At 46.8% G+C, this 16400-nt stretch overlaps 2 protein-coding genes across 3 annotated transcripts; one reads left to right on the forward strand and one right to left on the reverse strand.

Annotated features, from left to right (window-relative positions):
* Positions 1 to 945: 945 nt before the first annotated feature.
* LOC136480535 (uncharacterized) lies at positions 946 to 11321 on the reverse strand. The gene is made up of 4 exons (XM_066478047.1): positions 10994 to 11321; positions 10846 to 10902; positions 2483 to 2551; positions 946 to 1147 (listed from the first exon to the last, which is right to left on the reverse strand). Exons 1-4 carry the CDS (start codon positions 11319 to 11321, stop codon positions 1107 to 1109), a joined length of 495 nt encoding a protein of 164 aa, XP_066334144.1. The 3' UTR covers positions 946 to 1106.
* A 209-nt stretch (positions 11322 to 11530) lies between these two features.
* LOC136484093 (uncharacterized) lies at positions 11531 to 16378 on the forward strand. Of its 2 annotated transcripts, none has more exons than XM_066481252.1 (7): positions 11531 to 11789; positions 11892 to 12019; positions 14271 to 14417; positions 14503 to 14611; positions 15198 to 15321; positions 15698 to 15971; positions 16047 to 16378. In XM_066481252.1, exons 1-7 carry the CDS (start codon positions 11681 to 11683, stop codon positions 16146 to 16148), a joined length of 993 nt encoding a protein of 330 aa, XP_066337349.1. In that variant the 5' UTR covers positions 11531 to 11680; the 3' UTR covers positions 16149 to 16378. The 2 variants fall into 2 exon arrangements, with proteins under 2 accessions (XP_066337349.1, XP_066337350.1); XM_066481253.1 differs by having other exon boundaries at positions 11533 to 11789; positions 11934 to 12019.
* The last annotated feature ends 22 nt before the right edge of the window (positions 16379 to 16400 follow it).

Raw genomic sequence — 16400 nt, forward strand, 5'->3', positions numbered from 1 at the left:
AAATTGCTTGGGCAAGCAACATGAATCCAAAAAGAGCTTAATTTCCATATCTTTGTAGAGTTGTCATCAATTACCAAAAAGGGGGAGATTGAAAGGTCCTTGTGTGGTTTTGGTAATTGAGTGACAACCTAGGTGGACTAATTGTGTTTATGTAAGATACACAGGTGATTAGTCCACAGGTACATGTGTGTGAGCAACATATGCCATGAAGGTGAAAATGGCTTGGAGATGTTGCAAAGCTCACACATGTGATGCTGAAGGAGATTAAATGCACATGAGACATGACATTGAGTCATGTGATCAAGGTGGAGAAGATCAAGACAAGACGGCTTGATGGACCGGTTGTAAGCGTGAAGGGCAAGTCGAAGGCTTTGGAGTGATGGACCGTATGGCGGTGAAGCTTGAGCAAGACTTGGCGCCGATGGACGATGGCAACGGTGAAGAGCAAGTGAAGTCAAGATCGATGAACCAATATGATCACGTGATGATATGAAGTGGATCATATCATTGTTGATCATGTTGGTGCATGTGTTGCATCGACATTGAAGGAGATGGAATGGAATACGCAAGGCAAATGTATAACCTAGGGCATTTCATTTCACCGGTCATAGGTGTGTAGAGAAGTTTATGACCAGGTTTAGGATAGATGGCCGTACTATCAAGAGGGCCAAACTTGTTTGAATATCAGTCATCTAGTACCACTCGAGTGATCTAACTTTGCATCATCGCTAGGATCGAGTGGCATGGCAAGTTAAGTGGCTAATCCTTTGAAAAATGATTGTGAAAATGCTAACACACATACACATGATGGTGTACACTTGGTGGTGTTGGCACATTTGCAAAGGAGAAGAAGTTGGTGATGAAAACTGAAGCGACCTGATTTCCGCGAAGGGAAATCCACAGAGTCGAAGTGTAATAAGACCGTTGTAGATCATATTACCCAAATTTCCAGTCGAATACCACATCCATACAACGATAATATCAGAGTACAAATAGTGCGGAATTACATAATTTATTACATCGCCGCATTGGCGGAATCAAAAGTAGCATTCATTCATAACAGCTTGAAGATAAGATCGCCAAACTCAAGCGTAGGAACAAATCCCTCAACCGTCAAACTCATCGGAGCTATACTCCTCAACAGAACCTGTGTGCCAAAATATATCAGTATGATTTGTACTGGCGACTCCCACCCTATGAGTATTGCTTTGTGGAAGTTGGATGCAAGTGAGATATAATCAAAAAGGAACCTATAAGGCTAGGGTTTCCTATGTTTTAGCATATCAAGTATATAATATTATAGTTAAGTTTTAACACCATTTCCACACCCACTCCACCTTGTTTCCGTCCAGAGCCAGGTTTCAATCCTGGGATCGATATACCACCATCACCACATCATCACCACATCACTACCATACCATCGCTCAGTCGACAGGCCAACTCCCTCTCGGCACTATCTCAAGGCCCGTAGCCCCTGGCTACGACCGACACTCTCTCACGAGGGAAGAAGAGAAGGACTCATCTCTCTATCTAGTTTAAGCGAAACCCAAGAAAGGTCCATAGCCGACAAGTCGGCACATGTATCGATCGATCAACCATACACTCTGTAGAGGTTTTACATAATCGCAAGATCTGCCTTCTTCGCTGACCGTCGTCAACTAAACTGATTCTAGCCGCTTGCTAGCCTAGGATAATGCCACTCTACCATTCAGCCCTGGTACACCCCAAGTCTAGTCTGGGGTGGCTGAAATTATGAGTCATGAGTCGGGTCCACAAGGTCTCCATGAAGTCTTGGAAGGGTGTGGGGAAATTCCTCCGCGCCCCGTACCTCCTTACACTGTCCGCTATCAACCTAGCAGTAGTGGCAATATCCTACCAAGTAGTCCGATCGTCCCGCACCATATAGGGCGAGTGGTACGTAAGGCTTTCTGGTGAATCTGAGTACTAGTAAGTCCTTAGGGATGACCAAGCCAGAATGTCTTCATCAGGGTTTCCATTTATCATGCCACCACAGCACCTCCATCCCGGGCTCCTCCCATCATAGGTTCACACCTAGGACCACCTTATATACCATTTACCCACCACAGGTATCCATTTCCAAGGGTGCCTAGGTAGCACCCCATGGCAAGACTTGCCCCAGGCTTGTCGTATACTCCAACTTGGTCGACACAACCCTCACCCTCCACACACCCAAGTCACACACGCAGCACTCTCCCCATAGTCCAGATAACACCAGTTTCCACCACGCATTAATGTAGTATAAGCGTAGTAGAAGTGTAAGCAATGAAATATAGCAGTAAGCGTGTGTCTAGCCTAATAGCAGGGTATGCAGGGGTAATGTTGCGTCAAGGTAAAGGCCATCAAGTGAGCATAGTACCATGCAAGTCCTATCATAGTATGATTATAACAGTGAAGTAAAGCAATAGCAGTTCTATATTAGCCATGCGTAATAGGTGCTACGAGATTTGGTGGGATGTGGCACCTTCAGTGTAGTCGTCTTCGTACTCCTCACGGTACTCACGATCCTCATCCATCTGGTTCTCCTCCGAGTCTGCATACGTTCGAATTATAGTCGCATTAGCGATGTCTATATAATAGCATAAAGAAGCAATGAAAATTCAAAAGAGCCAAATGCACTCAAACATGGGTCCATTGCGTAAAGCTCAATTTTAGATGAATTTTGGTCCTGGTTTTGTATTTTTCTAAGGTCGTATGAATTAGTTATGAATTTCCGAAGTTTTAACCATTTTTTAAAATAAGAAAAGGCTGGATTAATATCGTGCTGACATGTGTCACGCTGTGACTGGTCCACGTGGCATGCTGACGTCAGCATGACGTCATCATCTCGATTCTGAGCTGGCAGGTGGGGTCCTGCTGACGTCATCTTGACGCCAGCATGACGTCATCAACGTCATCGTTTCCGACAGGTGGGGCCAAAGGCTCTTGGGTCACTGACTTGTGGGTCCGGTCAAAGTCAACGTTAAGTCAACGGGTGAGTCAACGGTCAACGGGTCATAGTCACTGACGTGTGGGGCCAGGGCTGCTGACATCAGCAGCTGACGTCACCATGATGTCACCTCAGCTGTGTTTGTTATTGGCAGGTGGGACCCGCGTGACGTCAGCATGATGTCATTTACTGACAAGTGGGTCCATAGTCTCTGTGTCGCTGACATGTGGGCCCGGTCAACAGTCAACGTTGACCGGTCAATGGTCAACTAGGTTGGGTCTCGACTGGGCTTTGGTGGGCCTAGACATGGGCTGGGCTTTGGCCCACCACGTGGCATGCTGTGGCGCTGCCACGTCGTAGCCAAGGGCCTCCACTGGGCTTCGTCCACAGCTCGGCCCACACCGCATGGCTCACGGTGAACTCGTGTTCACGGTCCATGGATCGTTGGCTGGGTCTTCGGTGGACCGAGTCCACCCTTCTTCCCTCTAGCATGGTCCATGTGCACCGGGTGCAGGCGTGTGTGGCCGGCGAGGAACGATTCCTCTGCTTCCTTCCCCGACGTGCCCCCGCCGGTGGTGTGCTCTTCGGCGAGCTCCCACAGCGGCGTTGGCGTCCAATTGAGGTGGGGAAAAGCTTCGTCAGGCCTCGGCGAATACGGTAGTGGGGTCAAGGTGGTGGCCAGGGCTTCCCAGGGCGTTGGCCATGGTGGTTGGCGGCTTGGTCGTGGCGGTGCTCGCTGGCGGGGTATCTAGGGGCTGTTCCAGGGGTCCTGGTGCCCCGTTCCCTTTCAGACGGCTAGCGGGCGATAGGGTAAAGTGTTGATGATGACCAAAGGGCGTGGCGGAGTCCGCGCGCGGTGGTGGTGCATGGTGGAGCTCCGGCTGGTGGTCTGGTGCTCGTGGCCAAGGCGCTACGGCCGGCTATCGGGGACTCGGTCTACGCGACTATCCTCCGGTCATCACAGTGGTGCTACGGCTACTTCCTAGTCCAGCGAGGTGGCTGGGTGCGCAAGTGGTGGCCGCGCCATGACGGCGGCGTCGTGAGCGCGGCGTGCGCGTGCTCTGCTACGGCGTCCAAGGGCTAGGAGGAGGTCTCAGCCAAAAAGACTCACCGAGTGGTGCTGGCGGCGTTCGGTGGTGGTGCGGTGGTGAGGCGCGTTGTCGGGGTAGGCGCTTAGGGCGGCGCTCCGACTCCGGTGATCGACGTCTCCAAGCTCTCTGCTCGCCCCCCCTCTTCTGAACTCCTTCTCGGCCCTCTTCTCTCGGTGCGGTGCGGGCTGTTGGGCCACCGAGCGGCGGCGTCATGGGCTGAGGAATCCCTAGGGCGCTCTGGCGTCGCTTTATAGCCCCGGTGCCCAAGCTTCATCCATGGCGGACGGGGCGGACGACTGGCGATGCATCGAGGGCATCGAACGGTATCGCGGGCGCAGGTGGTTGGCGCAGAGGTTGCATGGGTGCGGCACCTAAGGGAGCAAGGCCAGGTGATTCGCGTGACCCCGGGCCCGCGCCTGTCACTTTGGTTGGGACTTGTTCGGAGGCGGTGCCGGCGTGGGGAGGAAGATGACACTGTGGCGGGGGGTGGCTGACACGTGGGGTCAGGTTGGCAGCGACAGCAGGCGAAGCAGGAAGGCACGCGGGCATGAGCAGCGCACTGGGCTGGCTTGCTAGGCCGGCTGCTGCTGCGCGCAAGCTGGGCTGGCTAGCGGGCCTTCTTCTTTTCTTTTCCTTTTTCTGTTTTATTTTTCTTCTCCTTTGTTTAAATTCAAATTTGATTTGGAATTTGAATTCAAAATTGGTGTACCTTATTCATTGGAGTTTTAGATATGAGGCCCACAATATTCTTTTATATATATTAGGAACTTTATTTAGCTATTTTGTATAACAAAAATAGGTGTAGTTTTGTTATACAAAAATATAAATAGTTTTCTCTTTAAGCATTTATTTTTTGGTTTGATTAATAATTACTTTATGGTTTATTTCTTTAAAGGAGTTGTTAGGCATTACATAAAACAAATGGAAATCCAAATCACCATTTGAGTTAACAATGTATGCTATATTTTATTTGTCAGTATTTAAATAAACATAATTAACAAATGACATGCCATGCTCATGAAATTGTTTAGTTAGTTTACAACTAATGCAACACATAGGGTTGGCTCCTACAGATGTCACTCAACATTGCATGGGGTTTTGAAGAAAAAATTTTGTAGTTGTGATTTTTGGTGTGTGGATTTTTGGGTTGTTACAAAAATGAATGAGTCACGCTGGTTACAGAGTGACCGGACACGTCCGGTATTTGGCGGCGTACTTAGCGATCGAACGCGTCCGGTCTCCACACCGGACGCGTCCGGTGTGAATCAAAAAAGGCAGTGTTCGGCAGAGCAGTCGATCGGACATTGGTAGCATCTGGTCCGGTGTGACCAGACGCGTCCGGTCGTCGATGGGTGCTTACTATACTCGACCGAATGCTGAGGCTCAGCGTCCGGTCAGTTTCTAACTATCGCGTCCGGTCAGCCCTGGAAGCTTACTGGACTCGACCGGACACAGCGGTCGGGCGTCCGGTCGTTTCATGCTGAGCATCCGGTCATCTTGTCAGAGAGCCGTTGGAGGCAACGGTAGGACACGTGGTGGTCAGACAGCTACCGGACACGTCCGGTATAGCGACCGAACGTGTCCGGTATTCACGATCGGTGCGTCCGGTCGACCCGAAAAACGTCTAGTGAAGGGGTAACGGCTAGTTTAGCCTTTGGGGCTATAAATAGAAGTGGCCCTCGGCCATGGCTGGTGCTGAGCACCTTGGGGGACTTTGTGTCCATGCTTGAGAGTGCTTAGGAGCCCTCCATCTCACACATACTTGATAGTGATCATCCGATTATGTGAGTGAGCGATTCTAGTGCGATTGCATCATGAGGTTGCATCGAGTGGCACTAGGTGATCGAGTTGCAAGCCGATGGTGCTTGTTACTCTTGGAGGTTGCCACCTCCTAGATGGCTTGGTGGTGGTTTCCGTGGAAGCCCGCAAGAAGCTTGTGTGGAGCTCCAGTGAAGAGCTTTGTGAGGGGCATTGTGCTCGCCCCGTGGGAGCCGCGAAGAGCAACTTTAGTAAAGCGTGTCATTGAGATACCCTCACTTCCGGGGTAGGTTCTTGCGGCGCCCGACGTGCGGCCTTAGCGGGTGATGCTAATTAGCCGCCGAACCACCAAGTGAGCGGTCGACACAACGGGGACTAGCGTGTTGGCAAACACGTGAACCTCGGGAGAAAAATCATTGTGTCAACCTTGTTCTTCCCGTTGGTTTGCATCCCCATTACACAAGCTTGCAATTACTTTTATACATATTAAGCTTGTATAGTTGCTCTTGTAATTAGTTAGCTTGTGTAGCATACTAGTTACCTTCTTGCTTGTGTAGCATAGAAGTAGCTCCCTCGTGTGGCTAATTTGGTTTGCGTAACCTTGTTAGTCACATTGCTTAGTTTGTGTAGCTAAGTAATTGCGCTCTCTAATTTGGCATTGGTTGCCTTGTTATTGAGCATTGCTAGTGAGCTTAGTTGGCTTTGTGCTTTTGCTTACTAGCATGTATAGGAGCTCCCTTGTCGCTTAAAGTACTAGTGGCATAGGTTTGTGTGGGTTAGGAGAGCTCTAGCTAGCCCGGCACCTTTGTTGCTTAATTAGTATCTTTGAAAAGTGCTAGTGAATATAGATAGAGGGGTGTAGTCTTGGCTAGACCGATAGTTATAATTCCGCACTGGTTTCGGTTAGCCGACGCGATTAAGTTATAGAAAAGACTATTCACCCCCCTCTAGTCGCCATCTTGACCCTTTCACACTCTCTAAGTGTTTTGATCATCAAAACAAAATAGTTTCTACCATTTATACCTTTGTCTTGAGCCTTTTATTTTTCTCTTTCTTCTTTTCAAGTCCAAGCACTTGATCATCACCATGGCATCACCATCATCATGTCATGATCTTCAATTGCTTCACCACTTGGAATGTGCTACCTATCTCATAATCACTTGATAAACTAGGTTAGCACTTAGGGTTTCATCAATTCACCGAAACCAAACTAGAGCTTTCAATTGGGCCGGCGGCGCGAGGCAGGGCCAGCGACGTGAGGCTGGGCCGGCGTAGGGAGCGCGAGGCCAGCGACGATAGGGCCGAGGGTGGAGGAGCAGGCGACACGAGGTGGGACCGGGAGGCTAGCCGTCGGGGATGGGGGGGCGTGCGCCGACGGTGGGAGCACGGCATGGGAGGACGGCGGGCGTGGGCGCGGGGCACTGGGTGTGCGAGTGGCTGTGTGTGTGCGCGTGTGGCCGACCGTGGGGTGTATATAAGGTGGGTTTGCCGAGTGCCCTGATCTGACACTCGGCAAACCTAGATTTGTCGAGTGCCAGATCAGGGGCACTCGGCAAACCCATTTTTTCATTGTCACTGTGCGTGTGTCAGGCTGATGGGGGGGGTTTGCCGAGTGTCCCAGATCTGACACTCGGCCAGATGAGGGGCACTCGACAAACTTTTTTTTCATTTTCCTTCTTTTCCTTAACGTGTTTTTCTAAATTTGTTTCGATATACTTTGAAAATACCCTATCAAATTCACTCAACAATATATATTTGATTTTTCTACGAATATTATTCCATTATTTCATGCAGTTATAATTCAAATTCAATTTATATCAATTAAAATTCTATAATTGCACTTAATAAATTAAAAATTATCAAACAGATCCAAAAGTTTACCAAAATTTCACATGAAATAATCTATGTTCTTTATTGCCTATAGAAAATTTTTTGAAGTCAAACCCCAATTCGACCGTCACTTTGACTCTAAATCTTACCGAATCATTCTCAACGCTACGATTCTTCTTCTAAGATGCTTCGGTTTCTAGACATCGTACGTGACAGATTGTGCGAAACCTTCTCAATTTTTTACCATAGCCTCCATGTATGATATTATGAGATCTTGACAAATGTCATGATTTTGATACTTCGTTTGCTTTTTTAGAATTTAAAAACCATTCGGCCACACGTTCGGGGTCGTGTTTTCTTAACAAGATGTTTAAAATTTCTTTTCATTTTTCAGGTAAGGCCTCACACTGGACTCAATAACATGAATATCATTTTTGTACTCATTTTATTCTATTATTTGAATCACTTGCGGTTCAAATTTGACTTATACCAAAAAAAATCCTTGAAATGCAATAAACTAATTAAATATAGCAAACAGATCCAGAAATATACCAAATCTTAACATGAAGTACCACATGTTGTATGTGGAGAGTAGAAAAAGTTTCATAGTTAGAAGAGAAAAAACTTAATATTTCATGCAATTATAACTCAAATTCAATTTATATCAATTAAAATTCTATAATTGCACTTAATAAATTAAAATTATCAAACATATCCAAAAATAACCAAAATTTCACATGAAACAATCTATGTTCTCTATTACCTATACAACAAGTTTTGAAGTTAAACCCCAATTTGACCATCACTTTGACTCCAAATCTTACCGCATCCTTCTCAATGCTACGATTCTTCTTCTCAGATGCTTCGATTTGTAAACATCGTATGTGACAGATTGTGCGAAACCTTCTTAGTTTTTTACCACAGCCTCCACGTATGATATCATAAGATCTTGACAAATCTCATGATTTTTAGACTTCGTTTGCTTTTTTAGAATTTAAAAACCATTCGGTCACACGTTCGTGGTCAGGTTTCCTAAACAATATGTTCAAAATTTCTTGTCATTTCCTAGGTAAGGCCTCACACTGGACTCAATAACATGAATATTATTTTTACTCATTTTATTCTATTATTTGAATCACTTACGATTCAAATTTGACTTATACCAAAAAAATTCCTTAAAATACAGTAAACTAATTAAATATATCAAACAGATCTAGAAATATACCAAATATTAACATGAAGTACCACATGTTGTATGTGGAGAGTAGAAAAAGTTTCAAGGTCAGAAGAAAAAAAAACTTATTTATTTGCCGAGTGCTAAAAGACACTCGACAAACTTATTTATTTGCCGAGTGAAAAAAACACTCGGCAAACTCATTTCTTTGCCTAGTGCCACTAATGGACACTCGACAAACTCCTAACGGCCAACACACTAACTGACGGATGTCCACGTGGCGGTTTGTTGCCGAGTGTCTCTCTTTTGTCGAGTGTTGTTTTTAGCACTCGGTAAAGAGTTTGTTTGTCGAGTGCCATTATTTTGCCAAGTATGTTTTTTTGCAGCACTCGGCAAAGAGCTTGTTTGCCGAGTGCCCAATAGAATAAACTCGATAAACATTTTTGCACTCGGTAAATCTGCTGTTTTCGGTAGTGCACTGTCTTCGTCCATACCTACTTATATTCAGACCCTCCCTCGTACTGCAATTTCATTATTTTACTATATCTGAAATAAATTCGGGAAAAGAAAATTCTTGTGCGCAAAGTTATTATAGTATTTGTTGGGTATAAGTTTATTGGGCCAGAGATGCGTGTTGATTTTGTTTACCCCGTTAAAACACATAGGCACTTTGCTAGACAAAGCAATGAGCGAAGTTGACAAGAATCGTGTACAGATACAAATAGAAATGAATTTAAGTTCTCTTTTAGCCCCTCAACTGTTGGGTTCGTCTAATTTTGACCCTCAATTACAAAACCATCATATGCTGGTACCTCAACTGTCAAAACCGTTCAGTTTTAGCACCTGGATGCGGGCGGGGCTATGTTTGTCCGACGTGGAGCGGGTTTGACCATACCACATAGGACGTTGGCCTCCATCTCAACGACATGTGGGCCCCACATGTCAACCACTCATCCCCTCCCTCTCCATCCTCACGGCAGCGCCCCCACGCCACCATTGCCCGAGCGACGTTGGCGCCGTCCCCCACGCCAGCGCCGCCCCTATGCGGCCCCCACGTCTCATCGTGGCCAGCAGGCAAAATCCCGATGCCGCACCCTACCTATTGCCTACACCAGCCCTCCCGCGCGTGGCGCGCCCCATCGTTGGACTACGCCGCTGCGGCGCCACGGCCATGGTGTCGTCGCTGCCACAGCTGCCTACGCGTGAACCCGGGCTGAGCCCCCTCCGCCCTAGTCGCGCCCTCTGTCGAGCCCCCTCCGCTGAGCCGCGGCCGACCCCAAGACCACATGGGCCTGGCATTGCTCGCCGGTCGGCGTCCTCCGCTGCTGGCTAGTCCTACCGGCCACTCCCCCGCCGCCTCCTACCGGCGAGTCACCGGGGAGCAGGGCCCTATGGATCTGACCGGCTAGAGAGCAGGGTGTTACGGATCCGGTCGACATTGAGGCGGGGAAGAAGCCAGCCCGCACCCACACTGGGCGGCTGGCCCGCGCCAGCGAGAGGAGTAGAGGCCAGCGCCGCCACGTCGAAGAGAGCAGCGCCCTCGCCGTCGCGCCAGAAAGAGGAGGTGGCAGGGGAGTGGCCATGAGGATGGAGAGGGAGGGAATGAGTGGGTGACGTGTGGGCCCCACATGTCACTAAGATGGAGTTGGCGTCCTACGTGGCGGTCAATGCCAGCGTGACGTGGTCAAACCTGCTCCACATCGGACAAAACAGATCTGATGGTGCCTAGGTGCTAAAAGTAAACGGTTTTGATAGTTAGGGTACTCGCATTTGACGGTTTTATAGTTGATGGTCAAAATTAGACCAACTCAATAGATTAAGGTCCAAAAGTAACTTTTGTTTTTATTTCACCGAGCACAGTAATAAGAACACAAAACAACGGTCGCAACCTACAGAACGAAAAAAAGGAGAGGGCGCGAGATAACTACGACTGTAGATCTATGCCAACCACCGTACACAACGATTTTTTGCAAGCAAATAGTAAAAGAAGAGGAAGAGCCGAAGAGGTGAGCGATCGGAGATCGAAACCAAAATGGATTACTCGCCTCTTTTCGTCGGGCAATCGGACAACCTAATCTGAAGCCAAATCCGTACCCGTACACCTGCACATCACAGCAGAAAGGCGACGATGAGGGCCGAGCTACGACGGCGAAGTTGATGGGCAGGTGCGAGAGGCGGGGGATGGAGTTATACCAGAAACCAACGGGAACGTGGGGAGCCTGAGGATCCCGGTGCTCCGGCGGCGCGCGCTCCGCGCCGCCTTCTCCCGTGCTCCAGCCGCTGCGCCGGCGGCGGAGCGCGTCCGGAGAGACAAGCTAGTGGCGGTGGCAGGCCGAGCGGCGCGGGTGGAGGAGTGACCGAGTGAGGCTTTGGCCGACTCCCGAGCCGGAAAAGGACGCCTTGTCTGGCGGGCCCCAAGCGTCACATATGGGCCAAGTTCAACAATAAAAAACTCGGGCAGCCCACTAGCCCACCGAAGGCCGAAGCTTCCTCCTGCTTTGCCCGCTGCCCGGTCAACCATTCGGCGACACGCGCCACCCAACCTGCCTCCACGGCACCCACTGACAGTACAGCCCCACCGGACGCGCTGGCGGGCCCAGCGCGTCATCCTCCCGCGGCTAGCCCGCCGCCGCGTCGCGGAAGAAGGCTATACCTCGCTTCGCCGCTAGTCCACCTCTCCACCCGCCCGCACGCACACACCTAACCCCAGCTCCTCGCCAACCTCCCCGTCCCGTCCCGTCGATTCGATTCGGTCGAAGCGGGCGGGCGGAGGAGAGGCTAGGGATTCGGATGGGCGTGGCTCCGAGGAGGCTCTAGAGGCGCCAGCCGAGGTGGTGGTCCGTGGGGACGGGGAGGGGAGCGGCGGGCGGGAGGGCGGCGATGGAGGAGAAGGCGTCGTCGCCGCTGATCCCGCCGCCGTCGGAGATCGACCTGGAAGCGGGCGGCGGCGGGGAGCAGCTCCAGTGCCGGATCTGCCTCGAGACCGACGGTGAGGGAGGCTCCGCGGTCCCGGCCGGACTCGCGCGTGCCGTTGCTGGCTGCGTTTTTTTTAATATTTTGTTTCCCCTGATTGTTTTGGTCGGGATGGCAGGGCGGCGGAGATCTGACTGGTTGTGTGGGTGTGCGTGCGCAGGGAGGGACTTCATCGCGCCCTGCAAGTGCAAGGGGACGTCCAAGTACGTGCACCGCGACTGCCTCGACCACTGGAGGGCGGTAAAGGTGAGCGCTGCAGTGCTTACTCGGTTACCGCTCCTCCCCTTTGTGCGGGTGGATGCTCAGGAATTGCTAAATGATGTCGCTTAGAGTTGGGGTGGACGGGGTTTTGTCTGCATTTTCTGTTTGGAGCTGTTTCAGTGGCATCTGACTGCAGGAAGTGGTTGAATTGCATGGTGAATCCGTCCAAGGTTGAATCCGTGACTTGATTTGCCTCATCCTGTGAATACGTGGAGGATTGATCTTCTTGATTTGTTCTTAGATGTTGTAGCTTTTTGTTCTGTTTGGGTGCTGTTTGATACTCCCTCCATTCCAAAGTATAAGATGTTTTGTTTTTTCTAGACACACAGCTTTTGCAATGCACTTATATATATACACTATGTGTAGATACATAGCAATAGTAATTGCATCTAACAAAGACAAAACGTCTTATAGTTTCAAACAGGGGGAGTATTTTGCGATCTCTTAGTGCTGTAATTTGAAAAGAACTTAGCAGCATTTCTTGTAGATTGTCGATTCTTTTCTTATCAATCTTCTTAGTGACCTACATTGTTTTTTCCAGAATTTTGCTATAGATAATAGGAATATGTTATGAATGTGTTGAAGGTTACAGTTGTAATCTTCATGATTTATTGGTTTAGCTATGCAAATGGTGGAAGCTTTACACCTTTGCCTTCTGGAGATGTGTTGTGCATATCTATAATTGTCAAAATACTTTGTTCTTTTTTTGTGTAGTAGCAAGTCAGTGAGTAGTTGCAATCACTTAGCCAATAGAACATGAGATGCAGACCTTTTGTTCCCTCAATATTGGAGATGTGTTGCCTATCGGATTGGTTGAATTAGCTATTGACCTCTTATTGGAGCCATTTTTGCTTATGTTCCTATGTTTGGTTAATGCCATATTGAGTCTCATCTGTCTAATGGGCAAATGGAATTGGCTCATGTGTTTATGAAGCTTTGCTAGTTGCCTGGTTTTGTTGACATCACTTGGCATAGCTTCTTGTTTTCACAAGGCGCATTACATATTCGCATAACCTCTTTGCCCTTGTGCAGGTTTAGTGTGTTTGCTTTGGTTGGGTCGTTTCATCCTGTCACAGGCAAGTTGGATTGCTAGTAGCATGGTTTTTGTGGTGTTGGTGTGTGTGTTTGTAGGGCTCTTCCCCTATTTTTCTTCTTAATATAATGATGTGCAGCTCTCCTGCATGTTCGAGAATTTTTTTTTGCATGACATCATTGTTATTACACCTGATGTAAGTAAAATTTCAGTTTGTGCAAGTCAGTTTGACAGGACAGTAGCATAACTATAATGTATAATTTTATTTTATGCATGAGGCTACTGTTTCTCACAAATATCTTAACCTATTTGTGTTTTATCAGTTGGATCTATGGTTACATCAATAGAAATTTTTGAAACTGTTATGAATAACTTTATTCGGACAAAAAGTTATCTCAATCAGGCTTGCTTATTCATTAAAGTCCATCGAAGACTAGAAATTTGTTGTCACTATTTACACATGTAATAAAGATCTAGCTCAATCTGATTGAAACACATAGTTTGACATGACTTGAGTTCACCAAAAAGGGTATTCTTTTAAAGCTTATAAATTTCTGTGTATAATGAAAACTTGTCATGGTGGATTTTTTTCTTTGATGAAAGTTATTTGATTGAATTATAATAGGTCGATCATTTTCCCTGTTTCTTTAGCTTATATTTTACTCTTCACATGGAATTCCAATATGTGGGTGCCAGTGGTTAGACAGGGGTTCCCAGGTCAAAATCTGGTTGGTGGTATTGCACATTTTGCTTTCTGTTAGGGTGTTGGAATGTCTACATCCATTTGGAAGTTGTGCTGCTTGGTAACCGCAGATGCAGACTTGGATGGGATTTTACATTGAACTTGGATGGTTCAGGAGTTTGGGACTTAAAGGCTTTGTTGTTGTTGTTGTTGTTGTTGGATGGTTCAGGACTTCAGGTTATGCCAAGAAACATGTTAACGAACTGAGAACTATAGTTTACTGTTTGGGTTAGAAAGGCTGCACCTTTTTTCTGCCAAGTCATTCCTTGATATGTGAATTCTTTTGTGCAGCACAAATTAACTAGTGTCTCTTCCTGGTGTAAGTATATATAAGTATGAAAGAATTCGGTAGTTTGTCTTCATTTTGCTGCCTGTCCTATCTAGAGCTTGCTACCAAAAATTGATTGTTGATTTCTTTGCAAGATCAGTAAACTAACCAGGTTTCGATGCTTCACAAACAGGAGGGATTTGCATTTTCCCATTGTACCACCTGCAAGGCTCCATATTACTTGAGGGTTCATTCCCACACTGACAGGAAATGGCGAACACTGAAGTTTCGTTTCTTTGTTACTAGAGATATACTATTCATCTTTGCTCTAGTCCAGATTGTAAGTTTTTGAAACATTCTTTTATTCATATCCCTATCTACATTCAATTGAGTGACCAGTGGTATTTTCTTATTCCTTCATTCAGGTCATCTCTGCATTGGCATATTTGGTACATTTTATTGATGGGTACCAGCAATATTGGTTAAGGACAGCCTGGGGTTTTGATAATGAAGTTAGTTTTTATTATATATGTGGTAAACTGCTTAATCTTTCCTTTATTACTACTTTCACCTGTTTTTGCATGCCTGTTCGATAAAAATCATGCCCTGATTTCTATGATATCTATTGTCACCATGGATCCTTAGAACTCAGTAACTGCATGAGAATTTTTTAGGTTTATAAATTAATGTGAAAAAGAATATGAGTAAAGAATAAGGAAAAGCATTAGGATTCAGTGTTCTTTGTCAGAATAAAAATGCAATTATTGGGAGTTAACATGCAAGGTGCCATGAAAAGCTTTGCTTGCAACTTAAACATCTATCCATGGCCCAGATCAATCAGTGTTTGTTATTCTTATAGAAGTGATCAGATGTGTTTGCAATTATTATGATTCATAAAAAGCGTACAGGCATGTGACGAAACTGAGCTCAGAGAGAAGATGTTGAAAGTTGTATTATCATTGATATATAGAAAGTTGTATCATTGACATATATACTTCAACAATATGAGCCAAACTGCTCAAACTTTTACTGGAAGACTATGTTGCTAGCATTTTAGTCCATTCTGTGGCACATAATGTTTTCCTTCTGAACTGATTGTGAACTTATCTCTTGGTTACAGGTGCATTATTGTTTTTTGCTTTGTTGGGACTATCGGGATGCTTCATAACCTGTTATGACCGAAGAGTACGGAATGACTTGGCTCAGCCTTGTCGAGAATTATGTCTTTGTTGCTGTCAGCCAGGGTATGCATTTGGTTAGCTCAGTCTTCAAGTCATAAAATACTGTCTTAAACTAAAGCTATGTCTCTTAACCCCGAAAAACATTCGTCAACACAGTTATTGTGCCATAGTAAAAATGTACACAAAAGTAACGTAAAGAGATTGTGTTTTTTATCTAATTATTTGAATGGAGGCTAAACTTCATAAAAGATATACAGATGGTTTGTTGCAGCACTTACCCAGTTTCACTGGATTGATAAAGCACCCAATTTCACTGGACTGATGAAGCTTGTTCACCTGTGCATATGCATTTATCCTGTGTTCGTCATGTATTCTCACAGGCCATGGTTTTCATGCCTGTACTGTTTGATTGTACCGACATGTATTCTATTTCATTCAGGATGTGTGCAGATTGCCATCTACCTGGCACGCTTTGCATGTGGACTGACTGCACTACCTGCTTCGAAGGCTGCGCTACCACAGCTGGCGAGTGTGGTGGTTGCTTGGGAGGTGCTGGGGAAGCTGGGCTACCGTTGCTCCTCATCATGGGGGTTATTATGCTTGGGCTTTTCACGGTTATCGGCATATTCTACAGTGTCCTGGTCGCAACAATGGTTGGCCAGCGGATCTGGCAGCGGCATTATCACATTCTTGCCAAACGAATGCTAACCAAGGTGAGTACTTCCATGTGTTCATCAGCTGTCTCATCTACCATGGTTTTACTCATGTTTGGTGTCAATATCTTCCAGGAGTATGTCGTAGAGGATGTTGATGGCGAGCGCACAGACTGGTCTCCGCCGTCACTACCCGCGGAGCACATCAGCCAGCTGAAGTCTCTGGGGCTTCTATAATAGCTCACGCCATCACGTCGATGGCAGGTGATGACCATAAGCTAGGACTCGGCGTGGCATTACCCAGCTGTACAGAAGGCGATACAAAGCAGGAAGTCAGGCATTCTGTGTTGAAATGTGGCAATGTTGATATCTTATTTTTCTTTTTGTACATTGTAACGGCAAAGATTTCTTCCTGACAAACCAAACTCAAAATTTTTATACCAAGTGAAATCGCGTACTTTACTGAAGTCTGTGTGACCTGTCACACTG

The sequence above is a fragment of the Miscanthus floridulus genome, chromosome 9 (genome assembly GCF_019320115.1).
Source record: "Miscanthus floridulus cultivar M001 chromosome 9, ASM1932011v1, whole genome shotgun sequence".
NCBI classification, from domain to species: domain Eukaryota; kingdom Viridiplantae; phylum Streptophyta; class Magnoliopsida; order Poales; family Poaceae; genus Miscanthus; species Miscanthus floridulus.